The following is a 22,915-nucleotide window of genomic DNA, read 5'->3' as shown; positions in this document are numbered from 1 at the left end:
CTATATTGCAGTGTAAAAATAAAGCAGCCAGTATTTACCCTGCACAGAAACAAAATAACTCGCCCAAATCTAATTCTCTCGGCACATTTTATATATGCCCCCCTGCAGTGCACATGGTTTTGTCCATCTAAGAAGGATTTTGTCAGAAAGAGTGAACTAGAATAAGGCCCCATGTATATCAAAGAGAAATCAAAGAACTTGACATTTGCAAGAAATAAGCCATTTTGCAAGAAGGCTTCTGTCTTGGATGTTCTACAGTGGTCACAGTGTGTGAATACAAAATATGGAATACAAAGGTAAATGTACTAATACAGTAATCAGTTTAGTGATTTGTTAATCACATCCACGAATGCACCAGTAGAGCAGCCATTGTGGGCACACTACATGAGTTACAATGATTGGGATAAGCAATGCCTGGAGATATCAGGGTTCTAAAAAAAAAGATTGTGATATTATAAAACCAATACCCACAGAAACATCAGTTTCAAAAATTGTTCATCCTACTCACAAGTCTACCAGGCAAAGCAGCAATCTTGGGACACCATTTAAACCCATCTGCCCTAACATTAAAAACTCCCTTGTGCCATGAAAACAGGGCTGTCATGTAGAGGCATGGACTCCACAAGACCTCTGAATGTGTGCTTTTGGAATGTGGCACCAAACAGTTAGCAGCAGATCCTTAAAATCCTGTAAGTTACAAGATGTAGCTTCCATGACTTAGACTTATTGTCTATGCACATCCCACAGATGCTCAATTGAAATGAGACCTGCAGAATTTGGCAAACACCTTGAAATCGTTGTGTTCCTGAAACCATTTCTGAACGATTTTGCAGTGTGGCAGGGCATGTTATCCTGCTGAAAGAGGCCACTGCCATCAGGGAATACTGTTGCCACTTAGGAGTGTACGTGGTCAAATACAAAGTTTATATTGGTGGTATGTGTCAAAGTAACATCCACAGGAATACCGGGACCCAAGATTTACCAGCAGAACATTGTCCAGAGCATCACACTGCCTCAGATGGCTTGCCTTCCTCCCATAGTGCATTCTGTTGCCATCTCTTCCCCCAGATAAAAGACACACCCAGCCACCCACATGATGTAGAAGAGACACCATGGACACTCTGTCTGCAGCTAGGCAGCCCCATATGAAGCAAGCTGCAATGTGCTGTGTGTTCTGACACTCTCCTATCATAGAACACTTCTCAGTAACTTCAAACACAGTAACTTCAAGAACTGATTGTTCACTTGCTGCCCAATAGAGTATATCCCACTCCTTGACATTTGCCATTGTTTTAAAATATTCAATGATAATCGCATCATCGGTCACCGGTTTTGGTGTTATGGCTGATGGGTGTAGGTTACAATGGGTAGGGCAAGCAATACATGGAATACAGAATACAAAAATTACACATGGAATACAGGAGATAAACAAAATCATCAGTTCCATGTTTTTCATCCTACTCTTGTCCCTGAAACAGCATGGCGAAGATACTACTGGAAATATGATACACAGTGAAGGACGAACAGCACATAACAGATAGAATCAGTAACAGAAACAGTGGAAGGATAAGACATGGCAGCACAGAATGAAGTTGGCCATGCTAGGAAACACAAAGCCCATGGAATAGAATGGTTTGGTACTAGTACAATATGCAAATGTCTAGAAGGTGTGAAAGCCATGGCGGTGTGGAGGCCTCGGTGTAGCAGTGGCCTTGTTGTTGTTGTGGTTGTTGTTGTGTGTAGACCTAAATGTAACAGAGCTGAACAAGGGTGGATAATAGGGTCAACTACTAGAGGAGGTCAGGGACTAGGGCAGTGGTTCCCAAACTGTGTGCCGTGGCTCCCTGGGGTGCCTCGGGACACATGCAGGGGTGCCACGGCTTGGTGGTCCAGGACCAACTCAAACTATTAATGGTTAATTATTTAGGAGCAAAGCCAGTGCTGGTGGCTGCCAATCATAGAATGTGTACAAACAGAAGCAAATCCTGCCCTTTACCACATAACTGCCTCTAAGAATCGCATATAAACCCAATCTAATTAATTTTTTTTGGACCTAGGGGTGCCGTGAAAAAAATTCTGATTCTCTAGGGTGCCGTGAATCAAAAAAGATTGGGAACCTCTGGACTAGGGAGTATTAAATGAGTTCTAATTGACAAGGTCAGTAATGTAGAGAAATTACAATGGAAATAAGCAGCAAAGAGTTGATGATGTATGAAAGGAAAATGGAAAAAAATACTTCAAGAGATACATAGGAAAGATTGTGAAGGTGGGGTCAGGAATAGCTGAGGAAGAGAGTAGACTTTGTGGTTCTTATCTGCTGTCCAATTCTATGTTTCTATATTTCTATGACTCCAGTAAAATAAGTACAGTGCTTAAAACCTTGTAGAGTCCATGGAAATGTAAAGTGGAACAAAGTAAGTAAATGTATTGAATGCAAGTTGCTGTCTTGAAGAAACAGGACATCTCTTGTAGGCCTTGCAATTAGTCTTAATTATGAGACACTTTATCCACTGGCACATGGGGGAAGACAAGATCACTATTCCAAACAGACTTTCTGGAGCGTGCCAGGGCAATATTAAACATCATGTATGTAAGATGAAGATTGAATTACCTATGCCCCAATTAGAGTACATATATATTTATGATTTAGATGAAACACATAAGACACAGGCCTGAAGATTATTATTGTGCTTTATTTAAATGATGCCACAAGGAATCCACAGCGCCCAAATATGCAAGCTAAAGCCTCTGATACAAAAAGTTTAGTGCCACATGTCACATATTTGTCTAGCTATATGATCCAGTCACACAGCAATGTTGGTCTGAGAGTCAGAGAAGTTGCTTGAGCAATTTTTCTGTGAACTATGTATAGGGGTAGTCACTGGGTAATATAGAATAGGAAAGCTAAGACGGTATGTTGGGAAATGAATAAGCTTGTCTGAAAATGAGAGCTATCAGGTACATTTGGAGGTTTGCAGGCTAGAGCTACATATCGTTGTCTAAATCAGGAAATTCCACAGAGTGGGTGCAGGTCTAATAAGTCCTGTAATCATGATCAGGAGCTGCTAGTGAATGTGGACGAGAGATACTGCACAGAGCGAAGGATTGAAGGCTCGGTGATACTATATTTTGAGATGATGTTGGAGCAATGTCATTTACAGCCTTGTATGCTAGATAAAGTATATAATATTAGAATATGTGAACATGTGTTTGGAATATTACATTTATAAATTTACCATAAGGTACCCATAGACGGTCCGTTCCCGGACCGTCCGTTTTGTACTATGCGATGCGCGCTCCCGCGCATCACATAGTACGGTACAAAAAGTATGTGCTGCACATACTTTTTGTACTAGCTAAACATCGTATCGGATCGCATTGCATGCACTAGGCATGCGATCCGATACGATGCATGCTAATTAAGACCCAAACGGATCCGTTTAATGGACCGTGTATGGGCACCATTAGACCTAAGGTTGGATTAAAGCAGGGATGTCCAAACTTTTTGCGACGAGGGCCAGATTTGGTGAAGTGTAAATGTGTGGGGGCCGACCATTCATCCTGACATTCTTTAAATCATTAATCATGGTCCCCCACTCTGCCCCCATTCACTCTATGTCCCCCAGCCTGCCCCTTCACTGTATTTCCCCCAGCCTGCCCCCATTCACTGTATGTCCCTCAGCCTGACCCTCCTTCACTGTATGTCCCACATTCACTGTATGTTCCCCACTCTGCACCGATTCACTCTGTCCCCCCAGCCTGCCCCCATTCTCTTAATGTCCATCAATGCCTCCATTCATTGTATGACCCCAAGCCTGACCCTCCTTTACTGTATGACTCCTATTCACTGTATGACCCCCATTCACTATGTACCCCACTCTGCCCCCATTCATTATATGTCACCCAGCCTGCCCCTGCTCCCCCTTCTCTGAATGGCCATCACTGCCTCCATTCACTGTATGTCCCCCAGCCTGACCCTCCTTCACTGTATGTCCCCCACTCCGCCCCCTCCCTTCTCTGTATGTTTTACAGCCCCTTGTGTGAGCCAGAGGAAGGAGAGGCAAAGCAGGCACAGCAAAGACAGGAGATGCTTGGGCTCCCGCTGCTGCCCTCCTCCACTCTGCATGTTACGAGAGCAAGCTTCCCCCTTGCTGCTCCCCTCCCCAAACACTGCTGTCACTGTGATTGTGGAGCAGGGTGATCTACGATTGCAGCAGCAGGGGTAGGACTCCAAACACATCTGACTGTGGTGGCCGGTCCCTCCTCACTGCAGCAGACAGCAAGGTAAAGGTGTTTGCCGGGGCCCCACCTTTAGTGTCCTGTGCTTCCCACATCTGATGCTCTGCCCGCTTCCAGCTGGAGGCTGCGGGCCGCTTGAAATGACAGCACGGGCCGCAATTGGCCCCCAGGTCTGACTTTGGACATTCCTGGATTAAGGGAAGAACAGACAAGTGAATAGTTTGGAAATGTTTCTTAGCTGTATATAAAGAGACCTATGGAACTCTTTTTAGCTGTGTCTTCCTGCAGTAAATTTCTTAGCCACCAGGGGTAGCCAAGGCTTCTGTATGTGAGCTGCAGTACTGGTCCTTACCATAGGTACTGCCAAGGGCGTAACTACCATAGGTGCAAGGGGTGCAGCTGCTATGGGGCCCAGAGATGATGGGGTCCCATCCTTACTGTCTAAGTAATATGTTTTACATACACTTATTGGGGATGCGGTCATTTGGTCTACTGCATTATGGTAGAAAGTCATTAGGTCGAATCCATTAGGTCGACATGCTAAAAGGTCGACATGACTCTAGGTCGACATGGGAAAAGGTCGACATGATTCTAGTTCGAAAGGTCATTAGTTCGACAGGTCATTAGTTCGACAAGGTCATTAGTTCGACATTGTCTATGTCGACATTCACAAGGTCGACATGGAGTTTTTCACTGTTTTTTGAGCCAACATGTGCCGACAGGCGGTATTTCATGCCCTACCATCCACTAGGGCGTGGTGGGAGAATAAAATAGTGTGCCGAGCGTAGCGAGGCACCGTGCCCGACGCATAGCGAGCGCAGCGAGCGATGCGAGGGGATGCAGTGCACTTTAAACTGTGTCCATGTCGACTGTGTTGACATTCAGGTAAAAAAACAGTGAAAAACCCCATGTCGACCTTGTGAATGTCGACATAGACAATGTCGAACTAATGACCTTGTCGAACTAATGACCTGTCGAACTAATGACCTTTCGACCTAGAATCATGTCGACCTTTTCCCATGTCGACCTAGAATCATGTCGACCTTTTAGCATGTCGACCTAATGGATTCGACCTAATGACTTTCTACCATAATGCAATAGACCAAATGATCCCATCCCACTTATTGCCATCAGTTGCTAAATGGGGGGCCCTTACAAACTTTTGCTATGGGGCCTACTAATATCTAGTTATGCCCCTGGCTACTGCTCTTTGGTTCTGTCCTTAGGTTTTGGGTAATGTAGGATTTATTTACCATAGTAAGTAAGTTTAATTTATATAGCGCACTTTCTCCAACAAGACTCAAGGTGCTTTACAGACATTAAAAACAATACACATAATACAGAGGATGTTGGTGGAACAGTAACAGACAAGTCACAGACATAAGAAACCATTGAGCACACAGCAAGCATAATGCAGGAGTGGTGCAGCTTTTTGGATAATAACTTCCATGGGTTGTGTACTCCACCCTGACAAGGTACCAGGTGCGGCAGCCCTTTTAGCGCTCTGCATAGGATTACCCAGGGTGGAATAGATTACCCCTAAAAGAAATTACCCAAAATGGGTGATTTCAATGTATACTCAGGTCCATGTATTTTTCATCCCAACCACAAGTGCACCAGATGAGGCAGCCATGGTGGGCGCACTACGAAGGTTACACTGTAGGAGGCGAGCCATACAAGGACCCAATGCATATATGGAAAGTAAATACTTGTGTAGTAGTATGATAAACCCTGCACAGAAACAGCCATGTGATCCACATCCTGCCCGCAGAGATACCATCTGAGGCAACCAGCTTGGTGCACTGCATAGGTCAGAGCTAGCAGGATGTGCAATCTGCGGAGGTACACATTACAGGAAAAGCACATGGTGGGGTAGATGTATGCTGCAGGGGGGGGGGGGGGGAAACATGAACACACTGTTACAGGGGACTGATGGGGGAAGTGTTGCTTCATAGGCTGGCCCTGGTGCTTCCCCTCACAGCTCCATGCTCACCATGAGGGGTAGTCCTGGTATTCTCAGCCGTAGGGGTGGTGGGCCTGGTCCAGGTGTTCTCCTGGCAAAGGTGAGTTGAGGCCACATGATGTTCCTGAGTTTTGGGGTTCTAATGCAGACCTTCAGAAGTAATGTTGGAAGATAAAGGATGGCTGAGATTGTTACACAGTGAATGCAGGCTATAGGGGAGGGAAAAGGAGTGTCTCACAGCATTACGTGTTCAGTGTCCAGGCTGTGCTGACTGTTGGTGTTGCTGGATTAGGTAACTCACTGCAGTAATTTGTTTGATTGAATTTCAATGGAGGTTGAAGAGTTTCCAGTCCTTCTGTTTTCTCCTGTTTATCTCCAGTATATCTCTAATGTTCTATTAATATCTAATACTTAATACTAAAATACTTGACATCTAAAGACTAGATATCTAAAGACTACATAGCCAAGGCTTCACAGGATGAAAATATACTGATTAAATAGGCATACAGATGCTAACAATCCCTCCTTTAAACTCCACCCACAACAAATGGTTCAATCAAAGGTGTGATCAATATCAGATCACTGCCCCCGCTAGAACACAGATGTTCTGCTTGGGTACAGACTTATAATATTCTATTTTCCATTTACCCAGTAGAGTTCAAAAGCATGTGGATGTTACGGCAGAGAGAGATACAGTCTGCAGGTATGCCCGTGATAAGGTTGAATTTACCCATCATGGACTACACCTGATAGCTGCCTGTTTCGTTAGTCTGTTTCCCGCACTAAGGGCTGGGTCATTGATGTTCACTGGAACTGCCAAGCCAAGGAACTTTTGTTTGGACATATGTTTCATGTTTTGCCTTGCCAAGATTCCTGTATACCTGCACCTGTCTATGTACTTGGTTTCTGCCTTGTCAAAATAGTCTGCCTTATCAAGTTATTTTGTCATGCTAAAAAAACGCTATTGCCAATAAACCCTATACTGAATTTAATGCTACAATTCTGTAATCAGAGAGTTCATGACCAAGGATTAGGGCAGTATGGATGGTATAATGGTTAGCATTACTGCCTCAGAGCATTGAGGCCATGGGTTTGATTCCCACCATGGCCCTAACTATGCGGAGTTTGTATATTCTCCCCGTACTTGCGTTGGTTTCCTCCGGGTACTCTGGTTTCCTCCCACAATCCAAAAATATACTGGTAGGCTAATTGGCTCCCAACAAAGTTAACCCTAGAATTTCTGTGTGCGTGTGTATAGATTGTAAGCTTCACTGGGGCAGGGGCTGATGTGAATGTTCAAATATTCCCTGTAAAGCGCTGCGGAATCTGTGTGCGCTATGTAAGAAACTGTTAATAAATGATAAATAAATAAGGATCTGGATAAATACTGGATATGGGGATCAAAGGACGATTGGATAGTTCAGAGTAAAGAATAACAACTAAACAGCAAGCATGAACGGGATACATCGGCAATATGACAACTTGTATTTTGAAGTAAGTGGAATGTGCTAATAGGTAAATAAATATTTGAGGAGGTTTGTAGATTTGATTTAACAAAGGTGTCATAACACTGGAATTCGAGTAACTCTATGAGTCATCCAGTAAATATGTTACAGGTGAAAAACTACAAACTTGCCCTCAGTAGTCACTTTCCATCAGTCTGCATAAGGGAATTCAAAGCACTGAGCTCATATTAGCATATTTAAAGGAAAGGGCTATAGAATATGTCAAAAATTTTAATGTGATAAGACTCGTAAGATTTAGACTTTATGATAGCCCTATTGGGTTAGCCCAAAGAAATATGTTAACAACATACATATGTCTCGCAGTAAGGAAACACTGGAGGTATAGACAATTTTCTTGGAATTAAGTAACAAATAACATGAAACATATGTGCAGCGTGAGACAGCAGGAGACTCAAGCTGAAATTGTTGTCAGAAAAATAGTCTCATTTGAACACTGTGGAGCTCGTTCTCAGTTGGCACAATGACGATATTTATGTATGTTGGAGTTTCTTGTTCACACAGTGCATGTGTCCCACAATCGCATTACTAATTGAGCCGCATTGACTATGGAATGTATTGGGGTTTCCTGGGCAGAGACTGGAAGGTGGCTAAATAGATGAATAGAATATATACAGAATAAATATTCCGCATAGGAGAGTCCCAAGTGTGTCGCAGGAGTCATTTCAGACTTAGCTTAATTAAATACATTGAAGGCAACAATTTGATGGAGACTTAGCTTAATTAAATACATTGAAGGGAACAATTTGATGGAGATTCAGCACCTATCATAGGGCTGATGCAAGTACCGATGGTGCTTCTGAATTATGACTGCAAGGGCCAATATGTAAATTCCAGATTTAAATTTGGGTCTGAAATTGTGGACTTGAAAGAGCAAATTTTTTATTCAGTTACAGATAGCAAATAATACCAGTTAACATTTGACCTTTAAGCTCAGTCCACATAGTGATCTTGCCAACTGCCACCGGGTCTGCACATCTCTAATATATATATGAACATAGAAGAAGGGACACTCGGAGACGAGGGTAAAGTTGAGAAACCAACTGGTGGTGCTGCATGTTATATTAAACCACCAGTTGGTTTCTCACCTTTACCCACATCTCCGAGTGCCGCTTCTTCTATGTTCATATATATATTAGAGATGTGAAGACTCGGATTTCAGAGATCCGAGCCCCCACGGACGTCATCATTCCGAGCCAGGTTCCGAGCAGCGCTCTGAGATTCCCGCCTGACTCGGGTCTGTCCGCATGGTCAGAATGTCATCTCCCGCGCCGGATTTCACGAGGCTGTAAATAGCGGCTGCTGCGCCCGCCATCTTCACTCCAGTCTAGTAGTGGGTTGGGAGAGAGTGTGTTGGTGCTACTGCTGGGGCTTAAACTTGAGCTTGAGCTTGACCTTGAACCCAATATTTTTTATTCCCTGGGGCTGTCTCTCAGTGCTGATGTGTAGTCTAATTGTGTACTACTGTCTCCTCTGTGCGGTCTACCTCTGGTGTGCTGTAATTATTTTATTCGCTGGGGCTGTCTCCCTCAGTGCTGCTGTGTACTCTGTTCTCCTCTCTGCTTAGGGTGGGCTCTCCCTAGCAAGGAGGAACGTCTAACTGTGTACTAATAGTACTACTGTCTCCTCTGTGCTGGGGCCTACCTCTGGTGCTGTGCTGTGATATTATATATTATATTAATAATTAATTATAATATATAGATATATATAGTCCACTGGTGCTGCCTGCACTGAATCTGCCAGTATTATTTAGTTACTCAGTTCACTGTTGCCACTGGCAGTGCTACTTCCTAAGTGTACCTACCTAGTACATACTAGGCTGCTATATATAATTTAATAAAAAAATAATACTTGTGCTGCGTGGGACTGTAAAAAATAATTCCATGCTGCTGGTGCACTGACGCGTGCCACTGAGTGCCACTGCCTAATAATAAAATTAATTATTATAAATTCTGCTGGTGCACTGCATAAAGCTACTGGTGGTGTGTAACTACCTTTTGTGTTGACCACTGGCAGTGCTACTGCCTACCTACCTAGTAGTTTATTTTCTCTACCTACTAGGCTGCTATATTATTAATACTTAATTAATTGAATTATATATAGTCCACTGGTGCTGCCTGCACTGAATACTGTGAATAGAGGTTGCCAGTATTATATATTCAGTCCACTGTTGCCACTGGCAGTGTTACTGCCTAAGTGTACCTACCTAGTAGTACAACTACATATTAGGCTGCTATATCTAATTTAATTAAAAAAATAATACTTGTGCTGTGTGGGACTGTAAAAAATAATTCCATGCTGCTGGTGCACTGACGTGTGCCACTGAGTGCCACTGCCAAGCAGTACCTAATAATAAAATTAATTATTATAAATTCTGCTGGTGCACAATACTAGTATTGCTGACGTATCCACCTGTCTTGTGCCTAGTACTGCCTTATCTACCTGTCTGGTGCCTAGTACTGCAGTATCTACCTGTCTTGTGCCTAGTACTGCTGTATCTACCTGTCTGGTGCCTAGTACTGCCGTATCTACCGCTGCAGTGCCACTCTTACATGAGCCACGTGTTTGTGCCGCAAACTTGTGTGGCTTAGCATAGTTATCCAGCTACCTCGGTGCAACCTTTTGTCCTAAAAACAATATTGTGAGGTGTTAGGTGTTCAGAATAGACTGGAAATTAGTAGAAATTAATGTTATTGAGGTTAAAATAGCACAGGAGGAAAAAAAAAAAATTCTGTGATTTTAGCAGTTTTTATGCTTTTTTAACAAAAAAATCAGAACCCAAAACCCAAAAATCCAAACACAAAACACTTAGGAGGTGTTTTGCCAAAACCCATTAGAACCCAAAACCTCAAGGTAATAGACACAGGCAGATAGAAACTACTAGCTGGAAGCTAGCATGTGCGAACTGAAGCTATCACTGGCAACATTTTGTGTTGACCACTGGCAGTGCTACTGCCTGCCTACCTAGTAGTTTATTTTCCCTACCTTCTAGGCTGCTATATTATTAATACTTAATTAATTGAATTATATATAGTCCACTGGTGCTGCCTGCACTGAATCTGCCAGTATTATTTAGTTACTCAGTTCACTGTTGCCACTGGCAGTGCTACTTCCTAAGTGTACCTACCTAGTACATACTAGGCTGCTATATATAATTTAATAAAAAAATAATACTTGTGCTGCGTGGGACTGTAAAAAATAATTCCATGCTGCTGGTGCACTGACGCGTGCCACTGAGTGCCACTGCCTAATAATAAAATTCATTATTATAAATTCTGCTGGTGCACTGCATAAAGCTACTGGTGGTGTGTAACTACCTTTTGTGTTGACCACTGGCAGTGCTACTGCCTACCTACCTAGTAGTTTATTTTCTCTACCTACTAGGCTGCTATATTATTAATACTTAATTAATTGAATTATATATAGTCCACTGGTGCTGCCTGCACTGAATACTGTGAATAGAGGTTGCCAGTATTATATATTCAGTCCACTGTTGCCACTGGCAGTGTTACTGCCTAAGTGTACCTACCTAGTAGTACAACTACATATTAGGCTGCTATATCTAATTTAATTAAAAAAATAATACTTGTGCTGTGTGGGACTGTAAAAAATAATTCCATGCTGCTGGTGCACTGACGTGTGCCACTGAGTGCCACTGCCAAGCAGTACCTAATAATAAAATTAATTATTATAAATTCTGCTGGTGCACAATACTAGTATTGCTGACGTATCCACCTGTCTTGTGCCTAGTACTGCCTTATCTACCTGTCTGGTGCCTAGTACTGCAGTATCTACCTGTCTTGTGCCTAGTACTGCTGTATCTACCTGTCTGGTGCCTAGTACTGCCGTATCTACCGCTGCAGTGCCACTCTTACATGAGCCACGTGTTTGTGCCGCAAACTTGTGTGGCTTAGCATAGTTATCCAGCTACCTCGGTGCAACCTTTTGTCCTAAAAACAATATTGTGAGGTGTTAGGTGTTCAGAATAGACTGGAAATTAGTAGAAATTAATGTTATTGAGGTTAAAATAGCGCAGGAGGAAAAAAAAAAAAATTCTGTGATTTTAGCAGTTTTTATGCTTTTTTAACAAAAAAATCAGAACCCAAAACCCAAAAATCCAAACACAAAACACTTAGGAGGTGTTTTGCCAAAACCCATTAGAACCCAAAACCTCAAGGTGATAGACACAGGCAGATAGAAACTACTAGCTGGAAGCTAGCATGTGGGAACTGAAGCTATCACTGGCATCAGGGTCTGCATGTGCAGTCCCTATAACAGGAGCAAGAACCAATGAACACTGCTGCAGCGGCACAGGCCTCCAGAAGCACAAATTACTGCAGTTGAGACCAAAGATAACGAGCTAATTAAGTGCACAGAGCAACACACAAAATTGAGTTGCAAAGGCACAGACTCACCAATAGAGGCCACCAGAGGGTCCACTACCAGAAAAAGGGTAGTGCTATCAATACCAATACGAATTGCCGTATTTTCGGGATAGTAAATGTAAAAAATAAGTGTATTTCTGGATACAAATACACCTATTTTTTACAAATCTTCTTTACAAAATTTCGCCCATCATCTTTAAATTGATGCACTGTTGCTCATCTGTGGTACTTCCCAGACTCCATTCTGTCCAACTGTGGCTCTTAATGACCACAGACCTTGCACTCAGACCCAGTTTTTACTGGTACCCTTTAACAATTGCCATTGTTGAACAATTCATCATTGCAGCCATTTTGCAAATGTTGCAAGTGCTAATAATCATTCGATGTCCAAAGTCCATCACATTGCATTTGTACAGTGATGTAACAACAGGGGGTGCAGGGGATGCAACTGCTATGGGGCCTGGGGGCTGAGGACCAAGCAGTCAATCCCCTGTACACTTTTTAGTTTTAGCTTTTTTTCCCCATTAATTGTGCAGTGCCGCTCACCGAGTTAGGTCAGACAGCTCTACTTCATCTTAATTAAGGAGGTGGGAAGAGGTGGGGTGCAGACACAGCAGGCTGCATAGGGCACCATGCAAGAGGGCGCTGCAGCTGCATTCTTCAATTGCCACTGTCACTGTCCTTCAGTATAGGGAGGTTCAGCAGCCTTTCACACGGTGCCCATAATACACTGGGCGATGCAGGCTTAATACTTCTTTTAACCTGTGTTCAATTTCCGGGTAGGTCGACCCGAGTTATAAGTGCAATGTAAAAGGGGTATTCCTTGTCTTACCCATTCTTTGTGGATTGTTGTGAGTAGTTGTGTTGTTTAGTTGTTGTACCTTGTATTTTTGCTTTTACACTGTTATTTTATAATGTTTTTTGCATTTGTCAGCACTCTGTACACTCTGTGGCATACGAATAAAAGATAATAATAATAATTTCTGATGAATACACCATTTAGAAAGATCAAAGAGTAAGATGTAACTTGTATCTATGACATCAATTAGTGCAAAATTTACACTGTACCATCTCCAACTAGTAATTAAAGTTAGCAGAGAATCATTTAAGGGCCCCAGGCAGGGATAGGTGTGCATCTATATAAATTTAGAGAAATCATGGGGGATATGAGACAGGGGGAAATTTACTAAGCCAAAATCGTAAAAAATAGGTGTATTCGTATCCAGAAATTCACCTATTTTTTACACATTCGTATTTTCGGGATTTACTATCCCAAAAAATACACCAATTCGTATTCGTATTGATGGCACATTCGAATTTGTATTTACAAATATGATTGAATACACGATTGATAGAATACGAATAGGAATCACCATTCAAAAGAATGGTGATTTCTAATTTACTAAGCGGCCGTATTAAAATACGGCTGCTAATTATCAGCAAACTGACGCTAATTGCCGGCCAAATACGGCAGGAAAATAGACTTAATATTCCTGGCTTGTTTGGCAGAAGCCTGCATGGATCAGTCAGATCCATGCAGGCTTCAGTGTTAAAAAAAGGGTTAAAAAAATAAATTAAAAAACAAAAAACGGCGTGGGGTCCCCCCTCATGGCCGTAACCAGCACCAGGCTCAAAGAGCCGGAACTGGTTCTGAAAAAAACAGGGAAAATTGGCGTAGGGCTCCGCTGATTTTTTAAAACCAGCCCCAGGCTCCAGGGCCGGGTCTGGTTCCCAAAATACGCGGGACAAAATGAATAGGGGTCCCCTCGTATTTTAAGAACCAGCCCCTGGTCCAAACAGCCCACAGGGTAATGTCACAGCCGGGGGACACTTATTATATAAGGTCCCGTGGCCAAAACATTAACTCTACTGACCAGTCAGCCTGGGCAAGGGTCCTGGGGGAGCGGGGACCCCCCCAACGAAGGGGTCCCCCCCTCCAGAACTTACCTGCCCAAGACCCCAGGACCGATGGACTGGGACCTACCTATGGGATCAAGTTAGGTAAGTATCAGTATGTATCACTGTGTCAGTGTTTATTTAACTATTTCTATTACTGTGGAACTACAAGTTCCAGTGGACCCTTTAATGCCCGCATGCTGGGACTCATAGGGGTACATTTATTAAGCTTGGTGAAGTGATAAACTGTCTTGTTTTTATCACCGGCCAATAAGCTCTTACCTGTCATTTTTCAAACCAAGCCTGTAGCTTCACAGGTAGGAGCTGATTGGATCGATGATAAAAACAAGTTTATCACTTCTCCGAGCTTAATAAATCTACCCCATAGTTCCACAGTATTAGACAATAGTTTTCATTCTATTTTTTACCACTTTAATCAGCCCGGTACCCAACACCCAGGGGTACCGGGGACAGCACCAGGCTTCAGCCTGGGCAGGTAAGTTCTGGAGGGGGCGAACCCTTCATTGGGGGGGTCCCCACTCCCCCAGGACCCCTGCCCAAGCTGACTTGTCAGTAGGGTTAATGTTTTGGCCGCGGGACCTTATATAATAAGTGTCCCCTGGCTGTGACATTACCCTGCTGGCTGGTTGGGTCTGGGGCTGTTTCCTAAAATATGGGGGACCCCGATTCATTTTGTCCCCAGTATTTTGTGAACCAGATCCGGCCTTGGAGCCTGGGGCTAGTTTTAAAAATATCAGCGAAGTCCTATGCCAATTCTTCCCTGATTTTTTAAAACCAGCCCCGGCTCTTTGTGCCTGGTGCTGGTTACGGCCGTCGGGGGACCCCATGCCATTGTTTTCTATTTATTTATTAATAAAAATTAATACGAATGAATACGCCATCGGGGATTACAAAGCAGTCGTATTTCACTGCTTTGTATATTCCCCTCCAGAATACGAATTTGCATACGGCTTAAATAGCTGTATGCATTCGTATTCATTCGTATTAAGAATACGAATACGAAAAATCGTATTCGTATTCTTAGTAAATTTCCCCCAGTGTTACATCGGACATCACAAAATTATAGAATCAATATGTTCATAAATTAATGATTGCGTATTTCTTGGATAAATTAGACGTGTTACATACAATATGTTTAAATCTACAATGAGCATTGATACCATAGTTAGGGCCTTATTCTAGTTCACTCTTTCTGACAAAATCCTTCTTAGATGGACAAAACCATGGGCCTTATTCTGATCTGAGCTCAGTACAAATTTGTTCTTAAAATGGGCAAAACCATGTGCACTACAGGTGGGGCAGATGTAACATGTATAGAGAGAGTTAGGTTTGTGTGAGTTATTTTGTTTCTGTGCAGGGTAAATACTGGCTGCATTATTTTTACACTGCAATTTAGATTTCAGTTTCAGCACACCCCACCCAAATTTAATTCTCTTTGCACAGGTTACATCTGCTCCACCTGCAGTGCACATGGTTTTGCCCATTTTAAGAACAAATTTGTACTGAGCTCAGATCAGAATAAGGCCCCATGTGCACTGCAGGGGGGCAGATGTAACTTGTGCAGAGAGAATTAGATTTGGGTGAGCTGTTTTGTTTCTGTGCAGGGTAATTACTGGCTGCTTTATTTTTACACTGCAATATAGATCTCACTGAAGTAAAACCCCACCCAAATCTAATTCTCTCTGCACAAGTTACATCTGCCCCACCTGCAGTGCACATTGTTTTGTCCATCTAAGAAGGATTTTGTCAGAAAGAGTGAACTAGAATAAGGCCCTTAGTTACCAGCCGGAACAACATAACAGCAATGTAAGTGTGAGCAACTGTGCACTTCTGAACAGAGTAACAGCTAAATTGCATCTACTTTGGTCCAGCGTGCAAAACATTTGAATTACCCCCATAGAGGGGAGCAGCCTTTTTTTTTTAGAGTGGATTACAGTTGACTACCAAGTCTGACAATAAGTATATGTCATTTTGATGACAGTATTCCTTTAAACATTGATTAAGCTATGATTGCACTGAGAATCGAGAAAAGTCAAACAAGACCAACGCTGAAAACAGAACGCCTGCAGCCATTGCAAAACAGATTTGCTTTGTGTACATTAGTGCAACAGGCATGCACGGTTTGAGTCACCATCAGGTTACAATCTCTGAAGGTTTAATTACCTGTTGGTGACTCAACACCAGGGGACCCTGTAACTTCAAAGAGAGTTGCAGGACATACTGCCACATGAGTCATAGCTCTCAAGTGACACAATGTCTGAGCATGTCAGTAAATAGTATATATTTCATTTGACATCCCTCCTCTGTGAAAGCTATTTTTTTAACCCAAATGTTACAATATTATATATTTGGAATTATTCTATTTATTTATATATTCCAATCACATATTTGGGGCCATTTTTAAAACTTGTTGAGGCCAAATAATAATCTGATCTATTGCATCATTATCTAAAGCTGGGTACACATATGTACAATTTCATTTTTCTTGCGACCGTTCGATCGACCGTATACACGTTCGGCCGTCCGAAACATACGACCGATCTGCGCGTACACATATGTACAATTTTACTGGCGACGTCCGATGTACTCCCGTCCAAACAATCGCAAGAAAAAGATTGTACCACCGTACACACTCTCCCGTTCTGGCTATTCGAACGATAAAAATGTACACAACATTATCATAATGGGCTGGATTAAAAGAGCATAGCAAAACGAGGCGTGATCACGGAACAAAGAATCGTTCGTGTAGTACAGTGAATAGAGCCGTGACTATTCATATCCATTGCTAGCTGTACTGGATATACGTACGTACGTTCGTCTATCGGTGCATTTGGGCCTTTTTAATCATGAGCTTGAGGAGAAGGAAGGCTCGTGCGTGCATTTTGGCTGCTATGGCCATCAGATTGCGGGCTATTAAAAAAAGAAAAAGGACCAAGAATCGGAGCTGCTGGACCAGAGACTGGCTTCTGAGGAGAGACACCTTCTCCCACATGCCATTGCTACAGGAGATACGGGAGAACAATCCTGATGATTTCAGGAATTATCTCCGTATGGATGACGCTACCTTCATGGAGCTGCTGACACTGGTTACCCCTTTAATAGAGAGAGAGGACACCTATTTCAGGAGGCCTATTTCTGCAGAGCAGAGACTGGTGGCAACGCTGCGTTATCTGGCAACAGGCAGGACCCTTGCCGACCTGAGATTCACAACCGCAATATCATCTCAAGCGCTGGGGTTGATAATACCAGACACCTGTGATGCCATCGTCCAAGTTCTACAGGAGAAATACATGAAGGTAAATATAGAAATTACATACATGTCCCCCATATGTATAGCTGTGCACATACCTGTACCCTATATGTATATCATTACAATGCCTGTTAATGTAATCTTTTACACCAGTGGGTGGGGGGTCATTTTGATAAGGCGGGTAATAGCTTTGAGGCTGCAATGGGGGAGGGCTGATGTGTCTAAAATCAACCCAACAGATTAATAATACGCATATACTTTTATATTGCAGTTTCCATCGACCAAGGAGGAGTGGCAAAATATTGCACGTGATTTCCGTGATCTTTGGAATTTCCCTAATTGTGGTGGAGCTATCGATGGCAAACACGTCAGAATCATGCCCCCTGCAAAGAGTGGCTCTTTTTATTATAACTATAAGGGGTTCTTCAGCATTGTTCTAATGGCCATCGCTAATGCTCGATACGAGTTTGTATTTGTGGACATTGGGAAAAATGGTAGAGTTTCAGATGGAGGAGCCCTGGAGTATACCTTTTTCCACGACCAACTGAAAAAAAATCTACTGAATCTGCCAGAGCGGACTGAAAATGAGCACGGTTTGAACTTTGTTTTTGTGGCGGATGAGGCCTTTGCATTGCACCCTAATGTCCTTAAACCCTACCCACAAAGGGCACTGAACAGGGAACGGCGCATTTTTAACTATCGCCTGTCACGTGCCAGGCGAGTGGTTGAAAATGCGTTTGGGATTCTGAGTAATAAATTCAGAATTTTTCACAGTGCCATCAATCTGCGCCTAGATAAGATTGACAAAGTGGTGCAGGCCTGCTGTGTGCTGCACAACTACATGCGCAGAAAAGCGGTGCACACACAACAACTGGGGGCTACAGTGGACGACAGCCAAGTTGTTGACGAGCCTATTGGTCTGACAGCTTTGGCAAATAATTTAAACACCAGAAATGCATCAACGCAAGCAAAGTTGTCAAGAGACGAGTACTTGGATTATTTCAATGGTGTTGGGGCTGTGGAGTGGCAGAATGACATGATTGCTTAAAAATGTACGTTTTTGTCATTGTAAATATATTGTTTTTTGGTGTGTACTAATCAATATTTTGCCAATAAAATTTGTATACTCACAGTTCCGCACAAGTTGTCCTCTGCGTCTTATTGCAGCAAGGAGGGGGAGGTGGAGGCCGAATCACGGCAAGTGAGTGGTAGTACTCAGGTGCCAGGCATTCCTGGAGGGCACAATGCCACGGCACCTGGAGTGCAGACTGTACCCAGTACTGGTGTTTATGTACTAGCAAGTAGTTGCTCCACCACACCTATTTCTATGCCAATTTCTCCTGGTACTTTTGTACAGTCTCCAGGAGCAATACATGAAGGTAAATATTGAAACAACATGCATGTACCCCATATGTATATCTGTGCCCTATAGTCACCCTGCATGGTAAATGATATTTTCACACGGACACCAACTAGATTACAGAATTTTTAATTTTTGTATAAATTATTAACTTATAAACTTATAAAAAATATAACATAAATAACAAGGAAATAAATAATAAAGAAATACTTAAACATAAAAATATTTAAACTATATTATTAAAACAAAAATGCAATTAAATCAACTATATAAAATATTTACATCTGGTGGTAAACTTGGCCCACCCCATAATCCCCTGTATCCATCGGTGGTTGGGAGGGAGATGGAGTTTGGAAGGGGCCACCAGGTGGACCTGGTGGGAGCGTATTAGCCGCCGTTGCCGGTTGGTGCTGCCTTTGCCCAGTTGGTGGCTGTAAATGGTGATACTGGGGATATTGCACCGGGTGAAATACAGCTTGTTGGGGTATAGGAGCTGGGCTGATGGGTTGAAATTCAACCCTAGGCAGAGGGGTCTCATCGGTGAGACGTGTGTGCCGGGTCAGAGTCCCCACACGGGCCCGGTACAGCGTCTCATAAAATATGCGCTCTACCTCCACCCTTGTAGCCGGGTCCAACTTTCGCAAATTGTCCGCTAATACGCTCCCCACCCGGTCCGCATCATCCTCATCCATGCTCATCAATCTGTTGGCAGACTCCAGGATCTTGGTGGTTGCCACGTCCGCAGCATCTGGAGTCTGCCTCGGCCTTTTGCGCCCTCTTCTTGATGGTGCTTCTGCTGCACTTTGAGCGCTTGATGGAGGTTCACCGCTGGTCGTGGCGGTTGGTGTGGGGGTGGAGCAGAGGGTCGGTGAAGGCAGCTGTGATGCCACCTCCAGCGATGCCGAAGACTCCTCCTCAAATAGCGATGGCTGTAACAAAACAAGATGATGTATCACTATAGATTTTTAAGACTTCCATATATTTTTATATCTACGCAGAAGAACGCAGCCCACACACCACCATGTTGCTGCCATGGATGAAAGTGAGCTAGTTGAAGAGGCGTTATGATTGGCATCTCTGGAAACTAATTATTTAGATACCAGACATAACAAATACTAATTTAAACACCAGAAATGCATCTATGCGTGCTAAATTAACCAGGTATGAATACATGCAGTATTTTATTGGTGTTGGCGCTGTGGATTGGCAGAATGATATTATTTCGTTAATTTTACACCACAAAAAAATATTACAATAATCCGCGCCAGAAAGACTACAACAGTGTAGATACCAGGGATTACCAATGGCAACCAAAACTTCCAAATACAAAAAATGTGGGAAATGCACTTGCGATGTCTGAATATTGATCACTGTCTTCCCAGGCGGATAAGAGTATAGCTCCACCACTGAGAAGAACCAGAATTAGGGCCACAGAGAAGGTCAAATTGACGATGTAGAACCAAAAGGGTGGGGTATCGCCCCCTGCAACTGACCTCTCTGTTGTGCCCAACAGAGAGGTCAGTTGCAGGGGGCGATACCCCCCCCTTTTAATTTTACATGTTCACAATTTTTATACTGTACTTGCTGTTATATTTATCTTGTGTGCAAAAAATTTTTCACAAAAAATCCGTCTACTTACTGTGCCGCAAATGGTGTCATCTGAAACCTCTTGGGTGCACGCGGAGGTGGAGGGTGCAGGCTGGTTCCTTGAAGTGTTGCCGACCGAATCCCTGGGCAGCTCCTGGTCCACCGTGAAGGCCAGCAGGTCATAGTACCACAGCCTGGGCACATACACTTGGTCTGCCCCTGCCCCAGACCGCTTTGAGGACTCAACCTTATTTAATTCCTTTTTAAATACGGTCCTCATATTAGCAATGCGAGTCCGGACCCACTCCACATTTGCTATGGGGTAGTATGTCTGGCTCACCCTCACCAGCTCCTCCAGAGCAGATAGCCTCTTCTGCCTATTCGAATGGTCTCTGGATTTGGTGTTCCATAAACAATTCTGATCCCTGTAGGCCTCAATGAAATCCTTCATAAATTCGACATTTTTTTCTGCCATGGTTGAATTTCTGTGCCAAAAAATAAAATAAAAAGGCATATTATTTTCTTGATACAAAAAGCACACCATAAACCATTTAATGTACAGGTGTTCAGTCTGTGGGCCACTAGATATACTGTAGCTATAGTACAGGAGTTGAAAGTCTGTGGAACATAGGATACACGGTCACTACAAGCCCCAGCATACCCCTGGCCCACAGATTGAAGTCCCTGTCATAGAAAACTACACATTTTGTTTTAATACTCACCGAAATAAATGTCGATACAGTCCGGAAAATTCGCTGCGCTGCTCCGATCAATCCAACAGCAACGACGGAATATTCTTTCGTGCAGAACGTGGCTTGAAACACAGTGATTGGATGAGCACAGGAATCTCCGCCCCACTCACGTGCTTCGCGTCACACAGACACGGGACATCGAGGAGCCATGTCGGAGGGTCTGGCGCCACCGCATATGGGGGAGGCCAGTACAGAACCTTTGATTTCCAAATCAGTGATAACCACAGATAAAGAAATCGCTGACAGACAGGACAACAAGGAGAAAAAAGTGACGCGCGCATCCGCCATGTCATCTGCAGAGGTGGAACTGATGGTCAAAATGCTGGATAGAAGGGACTACGATTGTTCGAGAAAAACATACCCCAAGACAAATTACAGAAAAGAAATTATTATGCAGCGTGTATGCAAGGAGATAAAGGAGAAGTTTGGGAAAAGAAGGTCCAAATACCAGCTCCAAAAACGGTGGTCGGACCTGAAGCACAAGGAGCAGGCCAAGCTGAAGAAAATTCGTGGAATTATTAAAAGAAGTGAGTCCAATGCCCTAGGTGGCTTTATTAATATACTGTCATGATCCATTACATTTTGAGTGTTTTGCTGACATGTTGCTTGTTTTTATTTACTCAGAGGAAATCCAATCCAGGAGAAGGCATGAGGAAGGCAGAGACAGGGCCTCCAACCTAAAAATAAAGAAGGAGAGTACAACAGGTAAGGTTTTGTACCAGCACACCAACAGAACAACACATGTTTTATACACACAACAAGGGGTAGTAATATGTCACTTTACCTTGTCACTATAGATGATATCCAGGCTGCGCAGCCGATGGAAGGGACCACAGAGGGCCACCAAGTGATTGCGATCACCAGCAGTGTAGATGGTGAGTGTATACTGCAAATCATCTTTATGGGATAGTGACGTATCATTTGTGGAAAGGTAAACATTTCTTTATCTGTACTTATTATAGATATCATCGAGATTTCAGATGTCAGTGCAGAGGGGGAGAAGAACACACCATCACCTGACACGTCCAGCGACGAAAGCACAATGCAAGAAAACATGACACAAGTCCATAAATGTCTACAAGAACTAAGCGGGAAAGTCCATACCGTAGCCCAAAAAATTACAAAAATCCAAAAAGGCGTAGCAGTAGTACACTCTTTATACGAAAAAATTTATAACGGTTTGCATTATAAAGTCAAAAAATAGTTTGTGTACTTTATTTTACTTGGTTCTCCTTCTTGTTTATTTGGAGGCCAGCAGCATGCACCTTAAAATGGTGCATGTCATGGCAAGCAGTCCCACGGCAGCAATGCATCACATGTGAGCAGGCCGGGATGTTCCCATGTGATGCGTTGCTGCCGTGGGACCGCTTGCCACTACATACACCACCATGTTCAAATGTGTTTTCATGTTTTTTTGGGTGGGTGGGCTTTCCTGCTAAACCTTCACACGTGGCACTTATGTCATGGCAAGCAGTCCCACGGCAGCAATGCATCACATGTGAGCAGGCCGGGATGTTCCCATGTGATGCGTTGCTGCCGTGGGACCGCTTGCCACTACATACACCACCATGTTCAAATGTGTTTTCATGTTTTTTTGGGTGGGTGGGCTTTCCTGCTAAACCTTCACACGTGGCACTTATGTCATGGCAAGCAGTCCCACGGCAGCAATGCATCACATGTGAGCAGGCGGGGATGTTCCCATGTGATGCGTTGCTGCCGTGGGACCGCTTGCCACTACATACACCACCATGTTCAAATGTGTTTTCATGTTTTTTGGGTGGGTGGGCTTTCCTGCTAAACCTTCACACGTGGCACTTATGTCATGGCAAGCAGTCCCACGGCAGCAATGCATCACATGTGAGCAGGCCGGGATGTTCCCATGTGATGCGTTGCTGCCGTGGGACCGCTTGCCACTACATACACCACCATGTTCAAATGT

General features: G+C 43.4%; 1 protein-coding gene across 2 annotated transcripts; it reads right to left on the bottom strand.

Annotated features, from left to right (window-relative positions):
- Positions 1-16,480: 16,480 nt before the first annotated feature.
- Positions 16,481-22,327, bottom strand: LOC146064686 (uncharacterized). Of its 2 annotated transcripts, XM_083178492.1 has the most exons (3): positions 21,761-22,327; positions 20,277-21,653; positions 16,481-19,566 (listed from the first exon to the last, which is right to left on the bottom strand). In XM_083178492.1, the coding sequence occupies exons 2-3, from the start codon at positions 20,766-20,768 to the stop codon at positions 18,916-18,918; spliced, it is 1,143 nt and encodes a 380-aa protein (XP_083034618.1). In that variant the 5' UTR covers positions 20,769-21,653; positions 21,761-22,327; the 3' UTR covers positions 16,481-18,915. The 2 variants fall into 2 exon arrangements, with proteins under 2 accessions (XP_083034618.1, XP_083034612.1); XM_083178486.1 differs by having other exon boundaries at positions 20,277-22,327.
- Positions 22,328-22,915: the final 588 nt, after the last annotated feature.

This window comes from Crinia signifera, chromosome 1 (genome assembly GCF_055691185.1).
Source record: "Crinia signifera chromosome 1, ASM5569118v1, whole genome shotgun sequence".
In the NCBI taxonomy this organism is placed as follows: Eukaryota; Metazoa; Chordata; class Amphibia; order Anura; family Myobatrachidae; genus Crinia; species Crinia signifera.
This window is presented reverse-complemented; position numbering and strand designations above follow the sequence as displayed.